Here is a 26,215-nt window from a genome sequence, read left to right as displayed (position 1 = left end):
CTCAGGCATGCTGGTGCCACATCCTCATCCAGCTTTACCTGGGATTAAGCTCTCTGTGTTTATCCAGGTATGGGGTGATCCAAAGACACCAGTACAGTAGGGAGTTTCACTCCTGAGAGATCAATTCTGTGAGATCAGACTTCATTGCTGTGGCCCTATCGCAGTGGTGACACAGGATGTAATAATGAAAAATTGGCATTAAATTGTGGGGAACTTATTGCTGCCCCACAGGAAATTCTGCTCCTGCACTTGGTGGATTGTCTGGTTATTTCAGGTTTCAATGCCATTTTCATACCTGGTTATGCTGAGGGGATCTTGTCCCTCCCACTATCAAAGCAGTTCCCTAAAAATTCATGGTGTACCTCTGTCCCTGGGAATGGTCAAGGAAAGATGAATGTATGGAGAGCAGCACTGTGCTGATCAACAGAGGTGATAGAGGTGAGACACTGGCAGGCAGACAGATGGCAAGCAGGGTGGCAGGCAGATAGGTGACAGCGTGGCAGGTAGAAAGGCACCAGAGTAGTAGTGTGGCAGGGCAACCTGGCTGTGCCAGGCTAGCTCTCCATACAACTGCTTGCTCATTGAACCTGTTCATTTGGGCAGATTGTATGCTTTTCACAGCCTGAATTCTGCAGGTGTCATCTGTTCTTGCCTTTCATTGATGGTGCCCAAAATCCACATTCCTGTTTCCTCAGACAAACAAGGCTGCTCTCACCTCCTGCCATTGGAACAAGTTGCCTGCTTTATCTTCCATGGCAGAAAGCCTTCCCTGCCCCTCACTTGCTTTTTCACACTGAACTTTCTTGTGCCTGGAGCCCAGGCACTGCCCACCTGGGGCAGCCACCTCAGCTCAGACACCTGCTCCTCCCCTGGGACATGGCTGAGTTCCCTGTCAGTGAGTGGGGCTGTCCACACACCATGGGCAGAGGCACTGCCACCCTTGGTGCCCTGCTCTCCAGCCTGTGGTGCCTTGACAGGGCTACATGGGAAAGGAAATCTGACATGAGCCCCACCCCACCCACCCCCCCTTATTGGGGCAGCAGCTGGCATTGCCTGACCCTGGCTGGGCTTAGCTCAGACAGCCATGTTGGGGTGCTCCCTGCCTGAATGTACTGTCATGGGGTATTTGGGTATTTCTCTGGCTACACATGTGTTTGCCTGGCTGATATTCCCCTGGGAATGGGAGTATTTCCACCCCAGCATGTCCCAACTTTTGGTCCCTTCCTGTTTGCACTGGAGGTTGAGTATCCTGGGACACCAGTGATTGTCCAGGGCTTGGCACGAGCTCCCTCAGACCTCAGACCCTACCTCCTTGGGGCTGAAAGAAGGTAGCAAGAGTGACCCCAAGAAGAGGAGGAGCAGCCCACCCTTTGGAGGGAAGGGATGTCAGCTCCCATTTCAAAGCCACCCATGGACAGCCTGGTATCGGATGGCCAAGTCTGCACAAGACCAAGGTATGGAGGACACACATCTCCCAGGATGGGACCCACCAAAACAAGGTCCACCTGACATATAGGAACTTGTTCCAAAGTCCCCAAAACCAAAAGAAGGATGAGGAGCAGGGGGACCATCCCTTCTCCCACAGAGCATCTCCAACCCTGTTTCTGCTCCCTACCATCCAGAAAAGAGATTTTTTTTTTTTTGTTCCTTTTTAGTTTTGGAAGACTTCATTGCTTGTCCATCTAAAGGCAAAGCAAGAGGTTTGAGAAAGAGATTAAGTGCAATCCAGAAATGATCTCTCTATGATAATCCCTGGTGCAGTTGCACTGTGCAGGATGGCAGATGACTGCCCCAGAAGGTGAGATTAGCAGCATGAAGAGTCAATAAGAGGTATTTTTCCCATAGAAATTTGAGAGGAGTCAGCCTGGGAAGGCAGAAAGGCAGCAGAAATGATGCTGTGCTGAGCCTCAGCACAGTGGTTTCCTGTGGCATAATCAGCAGCAAAAGGAAATAATTTTTTCACGTAAATTAATATATTAATGTCTTGGAATAGATTAACAGGGATTTTACAGTGTTAAGTGCTTAATGAATTGAAGTGAGGAGGTAAACCCCTGCAAACAGACTTAAAGATTGAACACAGCAGTCCTGCAGAGAAGTCCTGCTGCACAGTAATGGGCACTGCCAGGGTCAAAGTGCGGACAGCACTGGAGCTCATCCCCTGTGGGACCTCCAGCTGCAGAACCTGTGCAATAGAGTGGTGCATCAGGGCTGGGGGCTTCTGCAGCCACAAACCCTGGGCAAAGGCTTAGTTCCATGAACACCTGAGCGCCCCAATACCACAGTGATGGGCAGGGAGCTCTGCAGAAGATGCAATGCTGCAAAGTGTGCTATGCATGGGTCAGCTTTGAGCAGCAGGAAAGCTCCTTGCCTCAAGAAAGTGTTGTGAGGCAGGCGTGAGGAGCCTCAGCTCACACCCTCAGTGTGAGGTTGTGACTCAGTCTGCAACCCAGCTGCTCTAGGAGCCCTGACCTCCAGCCTTCTCTCCTTGTTAATTATTTTGTTCACTGTCATATCCCACTGTGTAAGCAAGCTGCAAATGTCCTTCTGAGAGGAAGGAACCAAACCTCCTTTGGCTCGCTGCTCCTTATGCAAATGCATCACATTATTTACTTGTGACGATATTTAAAACAGCCTCAATACACATCTGGGCTCTTCAGGGTTGTCACGAAGTTCTTAAAAGCCACAGCTGTTAATCACTGTAGTTGAGAGGTTCTTGGAGCTTTACTGTTATCTCAGGATGTTCCCAGGTCCCACTGAACCCATCTAAGGGCTGAATCTCGGGGAGGGGGAAAGATGGGGTTGAGCCTGGAGTCAAGGACCATGCCCAGAGGGGTATAGATGGGGGTGATCCCAATGACACAGGCTGTGCCCAGGGAGGAGGACTAGGATTGGGCTGAGCCCTCCCAGTAACGGTGATGCTCGAGGGACAAAGCTGATTTCTGGGGCCGGGGCGGTACCTGAGGGGCCGGGCCGGGGCTGCTCCTGGGCAAAGGAACCGTGCCTGGAGTGGGGGGGGGGGGCGGTAGATCGGTCTGGTCCCGGAGCGGAGGGGGCAGGAAGATCTGAGTGCGGGTCCTGGGCAGCCGTAGGACTCGCATCCCGGGCCGCCCCGCGCAGTGCACGGAGCCCGGTGTCCCGCCCGGGTGGGCCGAGGCGGCGCTGACTCAGCTGGGAGAGGCGGGCGAGGAGCAGGCGGGGGAGGAGGAGCGGCTGGAGCCGCTGCTGCCGAGCCTCTCACCTGCCCGGCTCCGCCATGGCCCGCCGCCTGGCCGCCCTGCTCCTGCTCCTCGCCCTCGGCTGCCTACTGGGCATCCTCGTCCTCCTCCTCGGCTCTGGGGACACACGGGGCCCGCCGAGCTTCAAGGTAAGCGGGGCGGCGCGGAGTGGCGGCGGGCACCGGGAGGTCCCGGGCTGCCGGAGCTGGGGGAGCCGCCGTGGGCACGCCGGTGCGCGGCATTCCCGGTGCGCGGCACTCCCGGTGCGCGGCAATGCTGCCGCGGGACAGACGCCGGCATCAGAGGATCCCCAGCGTCACGAGAGGCGCCGGGGCTGAGGGGTCCTCATCTGCGGGGAGGGCCGCAGGGAACAGCCCCCGCCGGGTGCGCAGGGACGGAGCTGCCCCAGGAAGAGACCCGTTGCGTGGCATCTCCGCTGCGGGACCCCCCGGCTGCGGGACCCTCGGCCGTTCATCCTTTGTGCTTTAAAGCGTGCTCTTTGGGAGGGGAATCTGTTGGACACACTGAAAAATAGCGGCCCCCCAGGTCAGAGCAGCCGAGTCAGCATCTGCTGCTGCTCTGCCTGGGCCAGGGCTTCCCTGCGCACCCCAGCATCTCCCCGGTCTCCACTGCATTGCCTGAGCCAGTGCTGCTGGGTGACAAATGCACTTTCCTTTGAATACAAGCTGCTGGGGTTTTTTTTTCCTTTTTCGTTGTAAATTCGGATAATGAAAAAGGTTCCCGAACAATTTCTTGTTGGCCAAGTACTCCCTTTTTGCAGGATAAGTCTTTTGTTTTTAAAATAATCCCAGGCTCTTGTCCTGAAAAATATTTCATCTAAAACCCCCTTTTTCTTGTCCCAAGCAATTTACTTGGAAACTTTCTAAGCCAGCCTGCATACCAGATGTGCTGCTGCCTTCTCTCTGGGTTTGTCAGATGTAATGAAGACTAGAATGAGAAAACAAGCTGGCTTAGCAACTATGACCCTTTTTGCTCTTAGTATAATTTCCAATTTTATCTCCTTCTCTGTGACACCTTTTTTGGCCACGTTACTACATGCCGGGGCATCTTGGGCTGTGCCCTGAGCTTGTTTCAAAGTAGATTTTATCTTTTGGAACATGGAGGAATTAGATCGGTACAAAGACCCCCAAGTAGCACTTTAATCAGCCTGGAAAGCCTTTCTTCTTCCTGGTTCCAAGATGGACTTTTGGTTTTAAACCAAAATAATTCCCAGAAACTTTTCTCTTGTGCTTTTTTTGGTGCTTTTTCTCCGAGTGGTAGCACCTTCTAGTTTGTAGGCACTGCTGTGGTTTGGGGCCAAGCATCCCTGAACACCCACCTGGGTCCTGACCCTGTTCTGCACAAGGCCTGGCCCAGGGACATTGGGCTCCTGGACATGCCACGTGCTGTAAGGTCCAGCATGGTGTGTGCTTCGGTGTCCAGCAGTGCCTGCTCCCATTGGGCTGGCACTAGGAAGGTGCTGAGGAGTTGCTTTCACACAAAGCCCAGTACTGTTTGGAGAATGCAGAACTTTTGTGTTATTTTAACTCAGCCCAAAAGATGCCCACATGGTTTAGAGGTCAGTCCTGCTATGAGAGACCCTAGGCACATCTTCTGATGGCCTGGACAAGATGTGGTCCTTGCTGACTCAGTGCATGTTAGCTGCTGGATAGTGCTGTTCACTGCTGAGCTACAGCTCCACATTTTCCCTTTCCAGCTCCTTTGCATGGAATATAGCTCTAAAACCACCCTGGATTAGTTATCTTGCTGCTGAGGGACTGATCCTTCCCTCATGGGTCTGCAATGGAGCTCACAGCCTGACTGCCCTGAGCTGCTGCCTGCTCTTGATAGCCCTTTTCTTTCTTCTTTTGGCAAATGTATCTCTGGCAATTTCTATGTCCTGTGGCTGCTGTTGCTACTGCAGCAGGAAGGAAACCTGTCACAACTCACTGCAAACCTGGATGCTGCATGCTCTCTTTCAGAGAGGCAGAATGGTGGGAGGCCAGGGATGAGCCCCTCATGTGACATGGGCAGCCTAGAGCGATGGGGGCTGGAGTCCTGGGCATTGCCATGGGGCACAGTACCAGGCAGCAGCACATGGGCCATTCTCAATGTCCCCATCTGCCTCCTCCCCTGGGCAGAGCCATACACTGATCAGAAGCCCCAAGCACTACTCATGGCCTTTGGGAATATGACTGTCTTCTGTGTCCCCTCTGCAGGGGCTTCAGGACTGAGCAGCCCTGACTGGGGCTGGCCTGAGTGATGTTGCATTGGGGCAGTGCCCTTGGGACTATGGGTGACCATGGAGGCAGCAGAGATAGGGCTACCATTGGAAAACTGTCCCAGTGTGGGGCCACAATGGAGATCCCTCTGTGTCCCCCCTGCCTGCAGCATCACCAGGGTCTGGTCAGAGGGTTCTGTTAGAAAAATCCCTGTGCCACCAGGAGATGCTGGTGTTGGGGACTGTTCCACATGCATGAGGCCCTGTCAAAGCCTTGGGCGCCAGCAGGCAAACATGCCGAGGCAGATAAGAGGGGTGATGGAAGCCAGGTGCTGGCATGGGAGCGCACCAGAGCATCCCTGTGTCTCCCAGCCCTCATTTGCAGTGTGCTTGTTAGCAGGCACAGGGCAGCTCAGCTGGCAGAGCTGAGGGCAACACTTACACTGCAAATCACTATTGGGGTGGGCTTTTATCTCCCCTCCTCATGCTTCCCACCTGTAGGGCCCCTGGAGCCCACCTGCCCATCCCATGGCTCAGCCATGACTCAGACCCACACAGCAGCGCACTCTGCTCTGGGGAATGCAGTGGCTCTGATGCCCAAGCCCAGGTTCTAGGCAGGAACAGAAGCTAAGACAGGGACAGGATCTGGGGCCAGGGGTTGGCACCATTGCACACCACTGTAGCTGACCCCATTCATGAGTTCTGTGTGAATGCTGGAGCCATGGGGTACCCCTGGGACTGGAGGAGACAACATTTCTTCATCATTGGGAACATACTAGACTGCTCATGTCTGCCTTGGTGCCTTCATGCACCATGAGCACAATTTCTACCCCTGTTTACCACGACTGGCAAAGACATCTTCTCCACAGGGACAAGCTGGGATGCCAAACCCTGTGTCTTCATGAGGGGGCTGGCATGAGGCTGTGGTGGCTCCTCTCCTGCTGGGGTGGCTGCGGAGTGAGCTGTGGCAGCAGCTGGCCAGGCACTCTCTGCAGAGGCAGCACCATCGTGTTGCAGCACCTTACCTCAGCCAGGCCAAGTGCTGCTGCCACCATTGCCAAGGCTGCGTTACTATGGGTAACCATGGGTAACCCATGGGTTACCCCTCACTCACCACTCCACACCTGGTGGCAATGGGCTGGGTATCAAAGAGGAGATACCCCCCCACCCCGACCCAGAGGTGTTGGCAGCAAAGGGCACTAGGGTGAGCCTACATGGCACAGCCAGTTCTGCATCCTGCCCCAGCAGTGCCACTGTCACACCAACATGTCACCTCTGCATGGGACTTGCTCTGGGTGCAGGCTCTGTGCTGCAATGCACTGGTGGTATGTGTGCCCATGCTCACCTATGCACAGGCCCCTCCTAAATGCACGTGTGCACAGACATGTGCACCCATGTGCACACATGATGGCACACCCATGTGCATGCACATCTCATCTGTGCACACCCACATGTAAGCACCCCCACATACCTGCATCCACACCTAAAGTTGCACACACCTTTGCATGCCCAGGCACAAACACGCAAACATGCACAATCCTGCAGCACACATATATGCATGCACATGTGCACACACATGTGTGTACCTCTCTACATGTGCAACTCCACCCCAGGAATGTATCCCCATGAATACATCCTGGTACCAGCTCTCCAGGAGATGGGAAGTGTGGCACAGCCAAGCCAGCCCTGCTGAGAGCAGGAAGAAAACCGGGAACCGGCCTTCCCCCTGTCACAGCTGGTGGGTCTCCTCCTGCTCATCCTAGAGCCAGCCACACAGCCATGTCCCTTCCTGCCATGGGGTGAGTCTGGCGTCCCCAGCATCCCCATCCCAGGCTGACCGCACTCCTGGTGGGCAGCACCAGGTATCCCTGGCACTGCAGGTCATCCTTATTGTTTCATACTCCAGCATCTCTCAGCCCTTACCACCATGTAGCTATCCCTGTCTCCAACCTTCTCCCTCTCTGTGGACTTCAGCCCCTCCACAGCATCTCTGAGTCTACTCCTAGGGTCTTGGCTGTGCTCAGCCCCAGGTTTGGGGGTGACCTATTGATGCTTTCCCGCTGGGGACAGCCTTGTCAACCTGCTCCTGCTACTGTCACTCCAGGTGATATTTGGGGTAATGTGGTGCCTTGTGAGCAAACCAGAGCCATCTGCATGGTAAAAGAGGGTGCGTGGGCACATGTACCACTGAGGTGGACTGATGGGGTCCCCTGGAGCTGGACCCTCCTCAGACTCCTCTGTGCTTGGTCGGTGACTGCTCACCTGGGGACACAGGGGTGACCACAGGACTCCAGGGAGGCGAGGCTAGGCAGAGGTTGCTCTGGTGAGAATGGACTGGGGTGCCATGTGCTGGGTAAAGAGGGTGTTGAGAGCCTAGAGCACTCACCTCTGCACCCAGCCCAGGAGGCTGGGGAGAGGTGCTGGGGGGACTTGTCAGCCTCTTTCCTCCTCTCTGCAGTGTTTGTCAGGAGCTGAAACTACTCCGCTGCTCCAGCCTGGCCACAGAGGAGGATTTTCTGCTGGCTTTTAGCTTCTGGCCCAGAGCATGAGCAAATCACTGGGCGAGTCTGGGAGGGTCACCCACGTGAGATGGTCCCCTGAGGGAGCAGGAGGTACCACTGGTGCAGTGCCATGGGTTCACGGTGTAACTGAGTCTACTTAAAAGTGGGGACCTCAGGTGTCCCTGACACTTCTGTTGCCTGAGCTGGTGAAAACCAGGTGATAGGGACAGGGGTAGCATGGGGCACCCATGGCAGGCAGGGCTGGGGTGGCTTCCAGAGCTGGCAGGGAGAGAAGCTGCCTGCTCCAGCCCTTGGCTCTATTGAGTCTGAACAGGGCAGGAGCAGAGACTCTTAAGAGGTTTAAGCCTTAGCTGGCTTCACCCCAGAGATGCTCAGTTGGGGTGGTGCCGGGTCCTGCCTTGCTTTTCCCCATACTCACAGCCCTGAGGGGGCACAGTGGGGGCCAGCATGGGCAATCCCAAGACCATGGGCAGCAGGGGCCAGGCAGAGGGGTACGCCCAAGGATGCTGCAGGCAGCATGTATGGTGTTCCCTCCCTGGGAGCTGGGTAACCTTGTTTGGCAGGAGGAGCTGGGTTATTTATAGCCAGAGAATAGCCAAGCCATACAAGGGAAGGAGGGATGAGGGGCCTGGCTGCCCTTCTTTGGCCAAGAGCATCTCAAGGAACCATTTCAGGTGTCTCTCCCCATCACCAGTCCCAGGGACCAGCTAGCATGACTCAGCAGGCAGCCGGGAGTGATGGTAGCCTTCAGTGGAAGAGCCCCCTGAGCTGCACTCAAGGGGTCCCCTAACCCAAAAAGCCAGAGTCCCTGTTCCAAATAGCATTCCAGAATGGCCAGTATCCCACTCCCAGTGACATGCCAGGCAGTGCCCTCTTTTGGCAGGTGTGGGCCCAGCAGTGCCTGGCTGGGCTGAGCAAATCTGCCTGACAGATGATGCTCTGGAGCTGCTGGGCACTGACAGGGTAGGAGTATGGACTGCGCTGAGTTCAGTGTCTTCCCTTGGTAAGGGCTGGAGCAGCCAGGGGACCTTCAGCCTCCAGGTCTGACCCACTGCCTTCCCCCTGCAGTACGGCATTGTGCTGGATGCTGGGTCCTCCCACACCGCCATGTTCGTCTACAAATGGCCTGCAGACAAGGAGAATGACACCGGGGTGGTCAGCGAGCACGCCATGTGTGACGTGGAGGGTAAGGGCTGGCCCTGGTCGGGGGTTGGTGCAGTGTCTGTTGCATCCCTGTGCAGGGCAGCATGGTGTGAGTGCCCCTGCCATGCCCAGCTGCCTCCCTCTGTATTTACCAGCATAATGACGTGTTCTGAAGGGTTCAGCTCTATTCCTAAAACATCTCCCAACTCCCCCCAAGGCTGGCAGATGTGCATGCTTGTGATTTATATTTTCCTGGCAGGTACTGAACCACCAGGGAACAATCCAGCTCCCCGCCTAGCCCAGTGAGGAACCAGGGTTGGTTTTTCACTCTCCATTTATCAACCTTTCCCAGACTGTCAGCCAGCAGGGGTTTCAGTGTGGGCAGGGAGATGTGGCTGGACCCTGGATTGCTCCATGCCCACAGAAAACTGCCTTTTGGACAGCCTGGAATGGGGAAAGCTGCTCACCAGGCATCTTCTCAGAGCATCATCCCCTCACCAGCAGGGAGCAATGCTGTTATCCCTTCACAGGTCCTGGCATCTCCAGCTACAGCTCGAACCCTCTGGCAGCTGGGACAAGCCTAGAGCACTGCCTGAACCAGGCCCTGAGAGATGTGCCCAAGGAGAAGCACACGGGCACCCCGCTTTACCTGGGTGCCACGGCTGGCATGCGTCTACTCAAGTGAGTGCTCAGGGGGGCCCTGTTGTGCAACTCTGACATGCCAGCTTGCCACACACAGCGGGGATGGAGGTGGTGAAGGATGGCTGAAGTGTTGCCTCTTCACTGGGAAAGCTCTTCACCACCCACCTGCCCCGTGCTGTGTCCCCTGCAGAAGTGGTCCCGCCTTTCAGAGCAGGATATGCTCTGCAGAGCACAGCCAGCACAGTGCTAGTGGGGGCTGGTGGGGGGGCCAGCACCAGGATAACCCACCCAGACTTTTTGGATGCTAGGAGGAAAACCCCTTGCACCCACTGCCAGCCTGATGGGACATAGTGAGAATAATCACCCCTCAAAAAGCACACAAGGGGAGGAGTTGTGCTCCCCTCACTCAGCCCAGGCAGGATGGATTCCATTGTCCCAAGCAGGGAGGAGCACACTTCATTCCTGCTACTTGCCTCCTCCAGCAGAGACAAAGGGAATTAGCTAGTGTTTTTTTGGGACATGCCTATGAGTACCCAAGCAAGTGCTCACCTCTCTCCTGGACCATGCTCTGGCAGTGCTGGCCCTCAAGGGCTGTTAGTATAGGGAAGGCTCTGCAGCACGGTGGCATAGGTCTGTCACTCTGCCCTCTCACTTGGCCCACAGCATTGCGGACCCACAGGCGTCGGACGCTGTCCTCAGAGCTGCAGCAGCCACGCTGAAGATGTACCCCTTTGATTTCCGGGGAGCAAAGATCCTGTCAGGGGAAGAGGAAGGGGTCTTTGGCTGGGTCACTACAAACTATCTCCTGGAGAACTTCATCAAGGTGGGCATATAGTGACATCCAGTGGGATGGCTGTGGTGGCTGGGCAGCTCATCATATGCTTATGCTTGCTCTTGTCCTCCTTGGCTCAGCGTGGATGGCTCGGAGAATGGATCCAGCCACAGAAGAAGACCCTGGGGGCCATGGACTTTGGAGGTGCTTCCACACAGATCACCTTTGAAACCATGGACACAATTGAAAACCCCAGAAATGAGGTGATGCTGAAGCTGTATGGCCAGGCATACAAAGTGTACACGCACAGCTTTCTCTGCTATGGGAGGGACCAGGTCCTCAAGAGACTGCTCTCCAAGTTCCTCCAGGTACAGTGTATGCTTGATGTGGATGCTGGCTGTCACACGACCCCACAGCTGCCCCCTCACCTTGGTCTTTATGCTGTCCCTCAGCCCTGGACCAGCTGCACACCTTTACCAGCCAACTTGTGTTTTACCCCAGCCCTCTCCTGTGTTCCCAGGGCTTTCTCCCACTGTCTCCATTAGATGATGCAGCTCTTGGCTAGAGCCAAGACACCCCAAGCCATTTTGAGATACTTTTGTCAACTGCTCTGTGTCTGGCTGCTGAAGCTCTGGGGGAGCTGTACTATGCACAGCTCATGCACCCCATGTGTCCCTCCTCTGGCAGGTTGAGAGCTACCAAGAAACTGTCTCCCATCCCTGCTGGCCTATGGGTTACAACAAGAGCCTGTTGATGAGCAGCATCTATGACAGTCCCTGCACACAGAAGGAGAGGCCAAGCCTTGCTCTCAACACCACTGTTACCTTGGTCGGCACTGGGAATGGGAACCTCTGTGCTCTGCATGTCAGCAAGCTCTTTGATTTCACCAACTGCTCCTTCTCTCACTGCTCCTTTGATGGTGCTTTCCAGCCAAAGGTTTCAGGAAACTTCATTGTAAGTCACATAAGAGGAGGGTGCTGACCTGGCTGCTGGTTGGGCAGCTCCCCAGCATCATGTCACAACAAAATCAGACCCCCAGCTCTGCAACAGCAGTAGTTGGTGCCCACCACACTGGCCAGAGTGTCTGCTCATGGTCAGAGAGTTTACTCCTAGTCTGTCTCACAGTTGCACCTTTCCCTCTATCAGGCCTTCTCTGCCTTCTTCTACACGGTGGATTTCATACAGACCGTGATGGGAAGACCCGTGCACCTGCCCAGCGACCTGAAGGATGCTGCAGAGACCATCTGTGCCACCAGCTGGAGTAAGGTGGGCTCCTTGGGCATCATGGGAAGGAGGGGGCTGCTTCATGTGGGGTATCACCTAGGCTTTCAGACAAGCCCTTGAAGGTCACTGGGTTTCCTCACACCAATGGAGTAGGAGGAAGGCAGTTGATGGCTCCTACATGGGACTGGGAGGGGACTAAGATGGTTATGGGTAGCCTTGGCCTCACAGATGTAACCACTCTGAGCTTCAGACACAGACACAAGCCTGGCCACTGCTGGTTTGACCCCTCTTCTCTTTCCCTCTGTGCATGTCATGCAGTTGCTCCTGAAAGCACCAAAACTGGAGAAAAGGCTGCCAGATTACTGCGCTGTCAGCACATTTGTGTATTTGCTCACTACCAAAGGCTACAGCTTCAACAACCACTCCTTCCCCAACATTGCCTTCCAAAAGAAGGTGGGTAGCACCAAAATACATCCCCATCCCATGGAATCTCTTTGGAGTTAGGCCAAAGAACCCTGCAGCAGAGATGATCCCACATGGAAAAAGAGCCAAGCAGAATCCAGGAACATCTCAGTGAACAGGAGCAGAATGGAACTCTCAGTTTTTGGAGGGATCTCCTAGGAGATGGAAACAAATGATCTGAGCTGGCTGCACCTGTGGGCAAGCAGAGGCTCGAGGGGGCTGTGGGCTCCCCACACTCTTCTCCCTTGGGCTGACACTGAAGCTGTCCCAGAAAGTTCTGTAGCACAAGTCTTACGAGGAGCAGCTGAAAGAGCTGGGGCGACTCAGCCTGGAGAAAAGGAAGCTCAAGGGGACCTTCTCACCCTCTACAACACTCTGACAGCAGGTTGTAGCCAGGTGGGGGTTGGTCTCTTTTCACAAGTAACATGTCAAAGGGCAAGGAAATGGCCTCAGATTGTGCCAGGGGAAGTTTCAGTTATATTTAAAGAAAAATTACTTCATGAAAGGTGGGCAGGCATTGGAACAGGCTGCCCACGGACAGGGTAGTTACCATCCCTGGACGGATTTGGAACATGTGCAGATGTGGCACTTGGGGACATGGTTTAGTGGTGGCCTTGGCAGTGCTGGCATTACTAGTTGGACTCCATGATCTTAGTTGTCTTTTCCAACTTCAGTGATTCCATGATTCTATGGTCTCCTGAGGCCCATGCAGCTGGGCTGGCTGGATGGTGACCATGCCATGCTGTTTCCACAGGCAGGAGAAACCTCCATTGGCTGGGCCCTGGGCTACATGCTGAACCTCACTAACATGATCCCGGCAGAGAAGCCCTCCTCCCACAAAAGCATGCTGTACAATTACTGGGTCATCCTCATCCTGCTCTTTGTGGTCACCACCCTGACATCCCTGGTGACTGCCATCTGCCTGCTCCGGCACAGCAAGTCCAGCATAATCTGATGGCAGGGACAGGGTGAGCCATATCTGCAGGACCAGCACCATCCTACCTGCTGGAGGCTCCATGGTCTGAATGCTTGGGATGTGGCAAGCACTCAATGTCCTCTTCCAAAACCTGACACCATCCCAGAAGGATATCTGTGTCCTTTTGCCCTCCCCTTGCCCTCAAGCTGCAGGAAAGGAAGGACAGAAGAGGATCACTGGCCCTGTGGGAGAAGGGCTTAAATGTTTCCCAGCACTACTCAGGGATGGACTCTGGAGCAGGCTTGGAAATGGGACATTCAGAGCTAAGATACATTTTTGCCACCAGAGCTGAGCTGAACTGGACCAATGAGCCCAAGCAACAACAGGATTAATTTTCATTAATTTTCATGTGTATGTGTATGAATGGGGAATATTACTTACACTAGTCCTTATAGCCAACTTTGCTAGCCTGTCCCTGGAGCCTCCTGGGGAGCTCTGGGCATGACCCAAAGCTCACATTGTCTTCCTGGCTGATGTACAAACCCCACTGACCTTCCTGAAGGCAAGGTCTTTTCCTTGGCCATTGGCCTCAGCTTTGGGTAAGGACTTAGCAACAACCAGATGTGGAAAGATGGCAGCTTCCAGGTCCCCCTTCAACAACCAGACATGATGTCTTCACTATCCCCATGGTTTCTATGCCAGACTTGTCTTTGCCACAGCCAGAGACTCCTGCACACCCCAGTTCCTGCAGCTCTGTGCTGCATGGCCATGCTGGCACAGAGCCAATGAGCTCCTGCACTGTGGAGCTTTGCTCTGCACTGGGATTTGAGCCTAGCATCACCCCACACCAGGCAGCGAGAAGGATGCACCTTCATTGCCAATTGAGTAAGAACAGGGATGTACAAACATGAAGAAGGTTTGGTTTTGTTTGATTTTTTTTAATAATCTTAAATAAACCTTTGTAACCACTGCTATGGCCCAGTGGCTTGTGATCAGCAACAGGCAGTTCAGCCTGGCTGTCCTATGGGACACATCTACAGGTCAGGCTCTGCCCGAACATCTCATTCCTTGCAGCCTGTCCAGTGCTGAGACACCGTCACAGCTCTGTGCACTCTACCAGCCTGGAGATGACCTCAAATAGACCAAGGTGGGCTAAAAACCTCAGTCCAGACCCAGGCCCACCTGGAGGTGGAGGAGCTCCAGTCAACCACAGTCACAAAGCTCGTGCTTCCCCAGTGCTGGAGGTGAAGTCACCTCAAAGCCAGGAGCAGGCAGCTCAAGCTGTCCCTCACTGCCAGTCCCCAGCAAAACAACCTGCCAGCAGCCTCCACTGCCAGGGCCCAGTGCTGGTGCTCAAGGGTGGCAGCAAAGCAGCTCACATTTGCTACTGCAGTCACTGGCAGCTCAGGATATACATCACAGTGCTCAGCAGCTGCATGGGACTGGTCCCAGCCCTCCAATCCTTTGAGAAGCCTCTCCCTGCCCTGCACGTTCCACAGACACTAGAGAGGAGTGGCTGTAGGGAGCTGCAGTTTCTCACCACCCTCTTTGCTCCTGCTGGCAGCACCAACTCTGCTCTAGGTGTTTGCTCACTTCCCATCCACCCTGCTCCAGCTGAACTCCTGGAATGCCATGCTTGACTTAACACACCTGCTCCCCGCAGCACTTGACTTTCAGCTCTTCCACTGTGTCATGGTTTAACACTGGCTGCTCTCCATCTCTCTGCACAGGGCAAACCTGATTCCAGTTCAGAGGATGCTATGAGCCTCCAAGCCCAGCTTCCTCCCCAGGCTCATCTCCTCAGCACAGGGACTCCCTCCTGTGGTGACGTTCAGGGCCTGTCTCTCACACGGAGAAGGCACTTCTGGTTCCTGAAGTTGAAACACTGCTCTAAGAACCTGGGCAGCTCCCAGAATTCAGACTGGGTTTCTTCTTCTAAGAAACTCAGCTGCAGCTGAATCAGAGCTGGATGTCCACCAAGAGCAGACAATCTACCTAGTCACGACTTGGAGTCTGACATGGAAAAACCCCACATGCTCCACTATGTGCATGGGATTCGAAAAAGTACCATTACCTTGCCAAGTAGTTATGGATCTGGATGAGCAATCTGGGACTAGCCAGTGACAGGTGAACACTGCAGAGAGGGACCCTGGGCACATGGTCACGTCTGTTGCAGGGGAAGGGAACACCCCAGAGGCCACCCAGCTGTGGGACTCAGTTCAGGCCTGTTCAGGTAAGTATGAAAAGCCTTGCTGCTGTTGTGGAAGGGACGTGGGGACTGGCTGGACTCAGAAAACACAGGTGACACAGCAACAGCTCTGCCCTCACAACTTAGCCAAGACCTGTCTGTGCCTGCAGTCTCAGCGCAATACAAGTGCTGACTGTGACTGCCATCACCACAGAGGGACCAGAGCTCTCTGCTCAAACATTCACTGCAGAGGTTGCCTCAGACTGACATTCACCACCTGCTCTTCCCTTCACCTCATCCACAACGAGTGCATTCAGCTCTGAACTTTTATTATACCCCCAGTGCAATGTGCAGAGGCCATGGGGCAGGCAGCAATCCCTGAGGTGTCTCCACCGTTCTCTCTCTTGCAGGATCAAGTCCTCTGAGCTTTTCAGAAGAGTCATCAAGCCCACCACCCTCATGGTGGGCAGTGTGATGGGCAGCGTCAGCTTGGGCAGGCAGGAGAGGGTGAAGGACACGGGCATGGCAGGGTATGCTCTACTGGCTACTCCACCACATCACCGTACCTGTTCCTCCTCACCAGTGTTGCAGCGCCATCCCTGTCCTCTGCACTAGTGAGGTTTTCTGCAACAACAAAGTACAAGTTCCCTGGACCTCCAACTACCCTGGTGAGTTTGCCAAGCATGGGCAAAGAACCAGAGCCTTGGGGAAGCATGTAAAGCCTCTTCAAGTTGGCCTAGCTTTAGGAGCTCAAGGTATGTATGGGAGAAAGCAGCAAGCAGCAACAAGAATTGTCCAGCAGCAGCTGTCTTGATGCCCTTCCAATTCCACCCACCCTACTGAGCAGCAAATCCCTCCAAACCTCAGTTGCTCTCTCCATCCCTTACCTTCTCCTTCCTCTTCCAGCAAATGAGCCTTTTGTGTTGGCTTTCACAAATACCCAAAACATGCAGGGCAGAAGGCAGCAGCAAGTGCACCCAACCCACATCATCAGCCCTGCTCAGGAACCCACTGTGCCAAGTGCACAGAGGAACAGGGGAGGCATGAATCCTGGTAAGGAGCTCCACCCACCATGGGTGCTCCTGCTCCACCCCTTGGCTACAGGGTGCCAGTGTGGGACTTAATAATGAGATTTTGGCAATGACACGGCCACCAGCTAAATTACAAGACAGGAACAGCAAAGTAATGATTGCAGCAGGGAAGAACGAGGCACAAGAAGCTCAGGCAAAGCAGTAGGACAATATGACTATACCTGTGGGCTGAGACACCCCACCAGTCACAGCAAGCTCTTGTAGGGACTTGCCCGTCTCCAGATAAATCCAGAAGTTGGAGCATTTCTGTGTCTCAGCTCTGGTTACCACGTAGCTTCCGAGGGACCCTGCAGCTGGGGCGGCCGAGGTGCTCCTGGGAGTGCCAGCAGCACCACGGTGGGGACAGCACCTGCTGCCGCGAACCCTCCTGAGCCCTGGGGACCGGGGCACAGGGAGGTGGCTGGAGCCAGAGACGAGCCTCCACAACAATGGCAAACACCCCTCTGTACCGCTCGGGCTGGGCACTTACCCGCAGCCAACAGCAGGCTCCACTGCGGGCTGTACGGCAGCTTCTGCCGCGCCATCTTCTGCACCACGAAGGCGGCCCCGCTGCCTGCCGAGACCGGGACCAGGGTTACCGGACACGGCCGGGACGTCCCCGCTGCCCCCGGGGAGCGACCAAGGCCAGCCCGGGGAATGCCGGGGTGGCTGGACCGGCCCGTACCTGCCAGGAAGGTGCCGATGCCCTTCATGAAGGCGTGAGACTGGCAGGCCGCGTACTGCTGCAGCGCCTGTGGGGAGGCGTCAGCGCAGGGCCGGAGGCCCACCCAGCCCCCTCATCCCCAGCCCCCTCATCCCCAGCCCGCCCGCACTCCCAGGCCCCCCAGCCCGTCCCCCGCGGGGCGCACCGGGTGCTTGGCGGCCACATCATCCTCCACCCGCCGCACGCCCAGGTTCACCATGGCGAGGCCGCCGGGCCCCGGGCAGGACCCGCCCCTTCCGCCGCGGCCACGGCGGAACGGGCCGGGCCGTTTCGTGTGCTCCGAGCCGGGACAGGCCAGCTCCTCTGCTACTGCGGACCCGACGGCACCGTCTAGTGAGAGCGGGGCGGGAGAAGGAGCAGGTGGGAGGCGGGCACGGGGCCGGGCGGGGGTCGAGCAGCCCTGGCCTGAGGTGCTTCCTCCCGCAGTGTGACCGACGCGATGAAGGTCTGGGCCGGGGAGCTCGGTGGCTGGTCGGCGCTCGGCTTTGTATGTACCGGCGGGAAACGGGGAGCGGCGGGAGAGCCCAGGGCTGAGACCCGGGGTGCCGGCGGGGCAGGGATGGATCTAAACCCAGGCTAGGCCGTGTTGGACGTGCTCTCCTCCTCCTCTCCCTCTGCAGCGGTGCCCGCCGGAGGAGCTCGGCGCGATGCTCAGGTGGGTGGCACTGCCCTGCGACCTCCCTCGCTGCGGGCACCCTCTCGCCTGGGCTCCCCCCAGCTCGCTCGGAGCCCCCCTCTCTCGCGGTCCCCTCACCCTCGCTCCCCGCAGGGCCGCCCTTGCTCACGGGGCTGCCGCGCTGAGCCTGGGCCCGGGTTCGGCCGCGCTGCGGCTCCCGGAGCAGCCGCAGTGCCCGGCCCTGGCCCTCGCCCCGCTGCCCGCCGCCGAGGCGCGCAGCCGGCTGCATCGAGAGCCTGGAGAGGCGCCTGGAAGGTCGGAGGTGGGTTTAGAAGAGGGGAGGGCTAGCCGCTACTGCCACCTTCACGGGATCGTCATCCCCACTTGAAGTGCCCTGGGTGTCTCAGTTCAGCCGCAGCAGGAGAGGGCTTCACCCCAAGTAGTTTCTTCTCACCGGTCCCAGTACGTAGAAGAGCTGCTGCCCGTCACTTCCCTGTTCGGGCTGACCCATTCTCAAAGCTGGCCAGGGTCTGCACCAGACCTCCACAGGCAGAAGAGACCTTGACTGGGCCCAGAGGATACAGTGGTCTGTCTCCATGGCCAGCACCACACTAGCATCCTGAATGTGGGAGTCACCTTACAGATCTTTGCTGGAGGGGTCTGGAGAGATTTTGGAGCAGCAGCAGTCTGGATGGAAGTGCTGAGAGGAGAATGGGGCTCAGTTTGGCTGTGGAGGGAGCTCGTTAGGGAGGCTTGAAGTGCTGCATGCAGAACTGGGGGCCTTTGTCACGAACTTTGGCTCTAGCTCCTGTCTCAGTAGCAGTGGAGACATTAGCATCTTCCTGCAGCCCTGAGAAGAACACTGCCCAGAGTCAGCAGCTCTTCTTGCCAGGTAGGCACTGCCTGGGGCACCTGCCCTGCTCCTGCAATCTTTTGTCTTCTCCCTCCTGGAGGCTGCTGGTCCTGTATCCATGTGCTCTCCAGGATACTCTGGAGATACCCTTGGTTGTGGCTGCTGGCAGCCACCTGTTGTCCTGGTGCTCTTCCAGGCAGAGCAGGGGCAGGGCTTAGTGCCAGCCTCAGAAGGAGGGCAGGCTTTGCTGTGCTTCCAGACTGGAGGCTGTTGTGGATTCATGGCTCCTTTTGGGAGAGGAGGCCTTGTCTGGCCCTTTCTTGCCCTCTGTGGCTGCTGGTTCTGCCAGGCTGGGCTCCTGGAGGCTCCCCCTGGCCGCAGAGGGACTGGCAGGGCTGCCAGAGCTCCTGGGTAACCTGTAATTTGTGTCCTGCCTGTTCTGACCGAGGCAGACCCCAGTCCTAGGAAGTGTAGGGCTTCTGGCTCAGCTTTGCCAGCCAAAAGGAGGCTACCAGGGGAGTCTCTCATTAATCCTGGTTTCAAAAGGTCAGTGCTGGGGCTGGATGCTGCTCCTGGGCACCCTGCAGGCTCTGCTCCGAAGTTATGTGTCAGCAGGGCTTGGGGCTCGTGACTCTGATGTTTCCTCCATTTCCTTCCAGCAAGAAGGCGCCATCTGGAGTGAATTTTGAGGACTCCTGATGGGTGCTGTCCTGTGCCTTGATGACAGCCCTATGGACCCCTGTGTCTGAACAAGGAAGTGTCCCTATTGTTCCGGACCTGCTGAGCTCCTTGACAACAGAGGCAGCAGTACCTGGCAGCCACCCCTTAGCTTTCCCCTTTGCGGGGAACAGTTGGAGCAGAGGGGACACCAGCATGGTGGGGTTTTCCCCTGCAGCTCTTCCCTGCTGGTAGGGACTAGCTCCTGACTTCACTTACCATGAACTGGTGGAGTTTGGATGGAGCTTTGATGCCGTGGAATGGAAAGATTACCTGTGCTTTGCGTCTTGCCTGTAAAGATGTTTTTAGCCAGCTGGTCTCTGGGTGTGTCTGTCCATTCTGCTGCTCCTGTTCTCGGGAAGCTTTGAGCCTGTTTCAGCTGGACCCAGATGTCTGGGCCTCAGAGAAGTTCCCTTCTCTGCCAGCTTTTTGCAAGTGGGCTGATGGGGTGTGTGGTTAGAACCTGGCCAACCTCTCTGGAGAGCTGGGAGGGTGGATTCTGCACTGCTGGGCACCGGGAGAGGATGAGGATGTCAATACAAAGCCTTATGAGGGAGGAGCTGTTGGGGTGGTCACTCCAGACTCACACTGGTCTTACTTGCAAAGCTTTTATTGATTTCCAGGAACTCTGAAGCTTAGCTTGGGCTTTCCCTGCTTTGCAACCCCCAAGTCTATTGAGAGCTTCCTAATAGTGAGTTTTGGGGGTGCTGACCTGTGCCCATTGCCTATGCTATCCCACTCCAGCTCTGTTCTTAGGTCTCTATGACTGTACCAGGTCCCCTCACCTGGTGCAGGTGTGAGGGTACCCTGTGGTGCCTGCTGCCCAGGTGGGTGGCACAGTGTGCCTGCCTGTGCAAGTGGCTGCAGGGCAGCTTGTTGTCCCCAACTCTGCTCCTGCCCTCAGCTGGGCACAGCTATGGCACCGATGGTGCCTGTGGCTGTGCCCTCTTGCCCTCATCCTCATGCTTGAGGAGTCACAGAGCTTGTCCTGGTTGTGAGGAAGGGTGGGTGGCACAAAAGGGGCTGAGCGTACTGCAGATTGCCGCCAGCACCTGTGTGCCAGTGGAGGGAATTTGGGTACAAAGGGCACAGCTCTCCTGAGCCCCTGCAGGCAAGGGCAGGGTGGGCGCTGACCTCCTGCCTGACTCCAGCCTTGGCCCTGCACCCACCAGGGCACGTGCCCAGCTCACTGCGGTGCCCGGACCACAGAACGATAGGCTTGTATAATCTCTTGGCTGCTGGGGCAGGTGTATTGGAATTCCTTGGTTTCACTGACACTGTTGAGGTACCACCACACACCCCGCAGGTCCTTGGGGATCCCAAAGTGGCGGTAATGCTGGCACACGACCTGCAGGTACAAGCAGGGGAGACTTGTCTGACACTGTGCCAAGGAGGGCTCTACCACCGTGGCAGGAACCAGTTGGGAAGGGTGGGAGGGAGCCAGAGACATTCATGGACAGCACAGTGGAGGGCTGGCACTCGGGATGCAGAGAGGAGCGGGATCTGTAGGAAGACATGGTGCTGGGCGGGGCTCCTGGGGAAAGGGATGCTGTGGGCCACAGAACTGAGAGACCAACTGGGAAAGGAGCGGGGGCTTGCTGTAGGTACCAAGAGGAGAGTGAGCACATAGGGATGCCAGGGAAAGGAGAAGGGCATGGTGCTGGGATGCCCATGGCTTACCTGAACAATATTGAGCTTCGGCAGCAGGTTGCAGTCAGCCAGCGTGAGGTGGTCTCCATCAAGGAAATGGCGCTGGGAGGCCTGGAGGTGGGGGTCCTGGGCCAGCTCGTGCTCCAGAGGGGTGCTCAGGTAGTCATCCAGCTTCAGCAAGGCCCGCAGCAGGCTCCGCTGCAACGCTGCAGGGAGGGTGGCCAGGTCACAGTACAGCCCTGCTTGCAGGCATAGGGCCCCTGCTCTGCTGTGGCCTCCTGCCAGCCCAGCCCAGGTGTCCAGGCAGCACCTGTCAGCCTCTTCCCACCTGGCTCAGGCTGGCACCTGCCTCGGCCCTCCCACAGAGACCTGGCATAGTCACACTGGCCCGTGTGGAGAGGGCAGTACCTAGACAGACCCGACTGGACTGGGTGGGGGGACTGGGAAAGCTCAGTGTGACCAGGCTAAGCTTTGGGGTGTGGCACCCAAGAGGTTGCATGGGGTGCTCCTCCACCTGCTCCTCACCCTTGTCCTGGGCAGGTACTGGGTTCTTGATGAAAGCAGAGAATTTGTGGAAAATGTCGTTCCCAGCCAGGCTTGACTCCGGGTACTGTGGGACCAGACTGGGGCACCTATGGGGACATGGGCACAGCTGAGGCAGGTACCAGAGGCTGACAGGCTCATGTGCTGTCAGCCCCCTCATCCCTCAGCTTGTCCTGCCCTTCTTTGTGGGGGGCCCTTCCTCCTCTCAAGGCAGCACCAGCCACTGACATGGGGGGGCCCAGCTGGTCCTCCAGGAACTCCTCAATGGTGATGGTGTCGGTCTTGGGCTCGCCGTTATAGAGGAGGACGGGCAGCTGGGCACCTGGTGCGAAGTCCTTCAGCACATCCAGCGCCCTATGGGAGATGGGTACACCACTGATGCCTGGCATGTCCAGGGTTCTGCAAGGCACAGTGTGTGTGTGTGTGTACGTGTGTCCATACTGTGCAAGTGTCTCAAGCAAAGGGAGTTCTGGTGGGCTGGTGCACAAGGTGGTGCCCTCAGGCCCCATCTGCCTCAGTGTGTTCCCAAGGAAATACCTCCCAACCTCCCCCAAGCACCAGTGGTCACCTGGGGAGGTACAAAAAGCTCCATGCATCCCATAGTGCCCACCCTTCACATCCCTTCCCAAAGTGTTGGTGACCTACCAACCCCCCACCCTGCACATGATCCTGGCCCCAGGGCTGGCATCCCTTGGGAGGGGGACACCACTCACCTCTTCACATCCACAGTGGTGAGGGTGAAGGGCACCCCTTTGAGCAGCAGCATCATGAAGAGCCGCTGGCAGAAGGGGCAGTGCCCTATGCTCTCCCCGTCTTCGCTTGCCTGTGGGCACAGAAGGAGAGCTCAGCTGCCCTTTCACCCTGGCATGGCCTCAGTGGGATCTGCCCCAGAGGACACAGAGTGAAGATGCTAAGGCACATGCCCCAGCCCAATCTGGAAAGCTGTGCACCTGTGTGTGGCACCTGCTATGCCAGGCAAGGTGCCAGCTCCTGGCCCCTGCCTGCTCCCTGAGCCTCAGTGCCACACCCCAGAGCAGCCACATAGCACAGCAGGTGCTGGCCACGGCACCCTCTGGGGACAAGGACCTCCTGGCTGCGGCAGCCTCACAGTGCCAGTGGGACAAGGGCTTGAGAGCATTAGTGGCAGCAGGGGTGGCAGGGGACAGTCCAGCAGCAGAGATGTGCCAGAGGAAGGTGACACATATACCGGTGGCCCTGTCAACCCCAGCCACAATCCCAGGTGAGCCCTGTCCTGGCCTGCACAGCCAGGCAGACTGCCCTGGCTAGGTTGTGGCTAGGAAGGGCCTGGCAGGTGCAGGCAGATGCTGTGGTGCTGGCCTGCTAGGCCCTGCTTTCAGGGGTAATCTGGTCCAGCCTCCCCAGGTTTAGCCCCCACAGCCCCTGTGGCTGCAGGGAGGGAAGCAGCAAGCAGCATGCCCTGGAAAAGAGCTCGAGCTGCCCACTGCCTGTACTGCCTGCTGCCCCCTGCCTGTGCCCCACTATGCGTCTGCCCTGCCCCACTGCCTGTTGTCAGCCTCATTGCCTACCCAGCTACCCACTATCTGCCCCCCTGCCTGCCCAGTGCCTCACATCTGGGTACTGCAGTGGGCATGGGCAGCCCAGTCACCCCACCACAGCACTGCCAGGGTTGGTTGCCAGGGCCACCAGTGGCCTGGGGCATTTACCTGAGGACCCCCCCTTACCTTGATAAAGAGCTGGATTTGGGGTTTTTCGGCCATGCTGCGTGGCGGCTGCTGCTGCACTGCTGGCTGCATTCTGAGTGCCCCAGCTGAAACCACCGCCCTTCCCAGCCCACATTCCTCCTCGGGGTGCACCCGTTCCCACCCACGCCTGGCCCCATGGCACAGATGGGACACCCCATCATGGGGCCCTGCCACTATGGTTGCTGCCAACCCCAGGCCAGTAAGTGCAGCTGGTGGCATTGCCAGCTGCTGCCACTCTTGCCTGTACCCCCAGCCACCCAACCCTGCTTGAATGATGACAAGCACTGGGCACAAACCTGTGTTGTGCCCCAGGACTCCCTGCCCCTAGCAGGATCCTGCACCCCCACCCTGGGCACTGCCACTCTCCTCCCCAGCCCAGGCCTTCCCAGGCAGCCAGCCCTGCCATTCCTCTCATGCCCAACTACACAGCCTCAATGGATTTAGTTACTGTTTTTTATTTAAAACGATCATTATTTTCACATTTCATCTTTTTGTTTGGTAGCAATATACAGGCAGCTCCAAGATGTCCCCACCCCCAGGGGCCCCACACCCAGGGCTTAGCATGGCACTGGCGCCATGCCCGCGGCTGGTGGCCAAGGACGTGGAGGGAGAGGCAAGGCTGGAAGCGGGGCCAAACTCAATGAAGTGTTAAGGCAGCAGCCACCCCTGCCCTGGGGTGCTACCTTCTTTGGACTGGTAGCTACCTACCACCTTTGGACTGACTGTAGCACAGCGACTGTGCCCAGGCAGCACTAAGCACATGGCAGGTAGGCCACCATGGCCACCCAGGCTGTATGGGCACTTCCACTGACCCTCAGAAGCCATGCGGATGACAGCACGGTGGCAGGGGAAGACTGGGTGGACGGGGAAGACACTCTGTGACCAGGGTGCAGTAACCTGGAACAAGAGTGTAGTGTGGCAGGTATGGGCCAAGGATAAAGCCCAGAGCACAACAGCACTGCCCACCCTGGGGTGCCCCAGGGTACCACCAAGGTGACAGCTGGGGACTCAGAGATGACACTATCCCCTCTCCCTGATGGCAGAGGGTAAACTTTGAGCTGGCTTGTCCCCTAGCATCCCCTGAGGAACGCAGAGTGTGGCCAGCTCGAGAGCAGGGGCACACTGGTGGGGGCTGCGCCCCTGTGCTCTCCAAATCCATCCCAGATCCAGCCAGTTTCCTATATGCCATTAAAAAAAAAGTCTGAAAAATCTGAAAATAGAGCTTCTTCCCCCGTTTTCCCCCTATTGAAAATACTGTATATTAGATCACAATCCATAGCAGGTGGTATATCAGCATGATAGGACCAGAGGGCAAGGGGACAGATGAGGTCAGGCCCTGCTCCTGTGCCCAAATGGGGCCAGAGCCAGCCTCTCCCCACCTCCCATAGCAGTCAGCTGAGGTTCCTAATGCTGCTCAGGCCCTTCAGCCAAGCCTGTGCTAGGGAGGCAGAGAGAGCATCAGAGCACACAGGGCAGACAGACCATGGCTGCTCGCCAGGAAGGTGCATAGCCATCCTGAGGTGCTGCCAAAGACTGTGGCACCCAGCAGTGGTGGGGGCGGGGTCAGCATCACAGGCCCACCTCTGGGCACAGCTGCAGCTTGTTGAGAGCTGCAGGCATCAGCCATAGGCCCCGTGGGTGACATAGCAGCAGGACCCTCTGCAAAAAGGAGGGGCACTGCTGACAGAGAGGGTGCCCGCTGCTGGCCAGTGACATTGCCAGTCCCACTACTGCAGTCCATCCTTCCCTCCCCACCACCCCAGCCACCACTGCCAGGCTGCTGGCACCCACCCAGACTGTCCCGACCTTCTACCTTAAGGCCACCCCACCACCAGCTTCCAAAGCCAACCTGCGGTGCTGCAACCACTCCCCCAGTACCACCAGTGACCCAACAATAAGAATCTAGTGCAGCTGGTTCCTTGTACAGGGCTGGACACTGAGGAACAAGTGTCAGGGCAAAAGCGAAGTGGAAGGGGACACAGCAGAAAGGTGGCAGAGCTGCAGCAATGCTCTGTGATAGGGGAAACAAATGGTGAGGACAGGCAGAAGGCAGGATCAGAGACTTGAGGGTGAGGGACATGATATGGGGCAAAGGGGATAAACAGCTGGTGCCAGCATGTGAAATACCCTGTGAAATACCCCTCTGCCCACCACATGCCTCTGCAACAGCACTGCTGCCTGGAGACGAAGCCAGTACCCAAGGCCAGGCAGGGCCAGGGCGAACAGACCCCAGGGTGGGCAGGATGTATACTAGTGAGGCTGAGACTCCCAGTGACATCCCACTGGTGGCAGAAATTGGTTATGGATGAAGGACCAGAGCACCTGCCCCAGTGGTGCCCAGGGCAGCATCAGCCTGGGGTGATGTGGAAGCAGCCATCCTTCTGGCTCCACAGGGCCAGGCCTGGGGAGGTACCCACAACCAAGGGTCCCCAGAGTAGGTGTCCAAAGGCACCACTCACAGGCCTGTGTGCCCCAAAGCAAGTGGGGCTGGCAGTGCTGGCACCAAGCCATGTCTTTTCCTTCATGGTCTTCATCCATGGCATGTTGAAGACCATACCCCCAGCACCACACGGTGATGCTCTGGTGAAGCTGAAGGGGGCAAAAGCCACCCCAGTGGTAGCTTGTAAGGTCCCTCCAGGCATTGCTGTACCCACTGTGTCCTCCCTGGCATGTGGCTACAGCTGCGGCAACTCCACTCCACGGGGCAAAGGGAGAGGAGAGGCCAAAACGGTTTGGTGGCTTGACCAGATGGTTGTCGCCAGAGTCTCAGCACAGAGTGTCCGTGTTGAAGGAGAGCTGAGCCTGAGCAGGGAGAGAGGCAGGGCTCAGGGGCTGCCCACTTATCCAGCATGCCCAGGACCAAAGTCTGGCACAGGCGGCAGAGCAGAGAGCCCCTACCCCTCCCAGACCCAGCCACTCTATTGTGTCACCTCTGTGATGTCACAGCACCCAGTCCCAGGGTCTGTGGCAAAGACATGGGTGGGACCAAGAACACCCAAATCTGGGGACAACC

General features: G+C 57.0%; 5 protein-coding genes and 1 long non-coding RNA gene across 13 annotated transcripts in view; 2 read left to right on the top strand and 4 right to left on the bottom strand.

The window, feature by feature from the left end:
* Nucleotides 1–1,655: 1,655 nt before the first annotated feature.
* On the bottom strand, nucleotides 1,656–3,000 carry LOC144247407 (uncharacterized). Its single transcript, XR_013341109.1, has 2 exons — nucleotides 1,913–3,000; nucleotides 1,656–1,864 (listed from the first exon to the last, which is right to left on the bottom strand). It is a non-coding gene; the product is annotated as an uncharacterized LOC144247407 (long non-coding RNA).
* A 99-nt stretch (nucleotides 3,001–3,099) lies between these two features.
* Nucleotides 3,100–14,087, top strand: ENTPD2 (ectonucleoside triphosphate diphosphohydrolase 2). The gene is made up of 9 exons (XM_021533646.3): nucleotides 3,100–3,364; nucleotides 9,027–9,144; nucleotides 9,632–9,782; nucleotides 10,407–10,566; nucleotides 10,656–10,883; nucleotides 11,203–11,469; nucleotides 11,662–11,781; nucleotides 12,058–12,192; nucleotides 12,956–14,087. Exons 1-9 carry the CDS (start codon nucleotides 3,254–3,256, stop codon nucleotides 13,154–13,156), a joined length of 1,491 nt encoding a protein of 496 aa, XP_021389321.1. The 5' UTR covers nucleotides 3,100–3,253; the 3' UTR covers nucleotides 13,157–14,087.
* Nucleotides 14,088–15,617: 1,530 nt separating this feature from the next.
* Nucleotides 15,618–17,343, bottom strand: TMEM141 (transmembrane protein 141). 3 transcript variants are annotated; one of them, XM_021533649.3, is made up of 5 exons: nucleotides 17,245–17,343; nucleotides 17,061–17,127; nucleotides 16,866–16,949; nucleotides 16,558–16,770; nucleotides 15,618–15,929 (listed from the first exon to the last, which is right to left on the bottom strand). In XM_021533649.3, the coding sequence occupies exons 1-5, from the start codon at nucleotides 17,296–17,298 to the stop codon at nucleotides 15,850–15,852; spliced, it is 498 nt and encodes a 165-aa protein (XP_021389324.1). In that variant the 5' UTR covers nucleotides 17,299–17,343; the 3' UTR covers nucleotides 15,618–15,849. The 3 variants fall into 3 exon arrangements, with proteins under 3 accessions (XP_021389324.1, XP_021389325.1, XP_021389326.1); XM_021533650.3 differs by having other exon boundaries at nucleotides 16,558–16,689; XM_021533651.2 differs by lacking the exon at nucleotides 17,061–17,127 and having other exon boundaries at nucleotides 17,245–17,334.
* LOC110472187 (uncharacterized) lies at nucleotides 17,335–19,597 on the top strand (the record flags this gene model as incomplete). Its single annotated transcript, XM_077787951.1, has 6 exons — nucleotides 17,335–17,432; nucleotides 17,526–17,674; nucleotides 17,720–17,816; nucleotides 17,869–18,037; nucleotides 19,017–19,114; nucleotides 19,228–19,597. Coding segments are annotated over 6 exons (651 nt in total), but the record flags the coding sequence as incomplete, so codon positions are not given.
* Nucleotides 19,598–20,471: 874 nt separating this feature from the next.
* CLIC3 (chloride intracellular channel 3) lies at nucleotides 20,472–25,757 on the bottom strand. The gene is given in 8 exon segments (XM_077787950.1): nucleotides 20,472–20,633; nucleotides 20,966–21,141; nucleotides 21,461–21,567; nucleotides 21,707–21,832; nucleotides 22,192–22,428; nucleotides 23,182–23,329; nucleotides 24,015–24,099; nucleotides 25,662–25,757. Coding segments are annotated over 8 exon segments (1,137 nt in total).
* Nucleotides 23,642–26,215, bottom strand: part of ABCA2 (ATP binding cassette subfamily A member 2) — a 33,841-nt gene continuing 31,267 nt past the window's right edge. For all 6 annotated transcript variants that reach the window (XM_021533632.3, XM_077787878.1, XM_021533637.3 and 3 more), the window contains one exon: nucleotides 23,642–26,004. In XM_021533632.3, coding sequence (XP_021389307.1) covers nucleotides 25,969–26,004 — 36 coding nt within the window. In that variant the 3' untranslated portion in view covers nucleotides 23,642–25,968. The remainder of the gene's footprint in view (nucleotides 26,005–26,215) is intronic.

This window comes from Lonchura striata, chromosome 22 (genome assembly GCF_046129695.1).
Source record: "Lonchura striata isolate bLonStr1 chromosome 22, bLonStr1.mat, whole genome shotgun sequence".
NCBI classification, from domain to species: Eukaryota; Metazoa; Chordata; class Aves; order Passeriformes; family Estrildidae; genus Lonchura; species Lonchura striata.
This window is presented reverse-complemented; position numbering and strand designations above follow the sequence as displayed.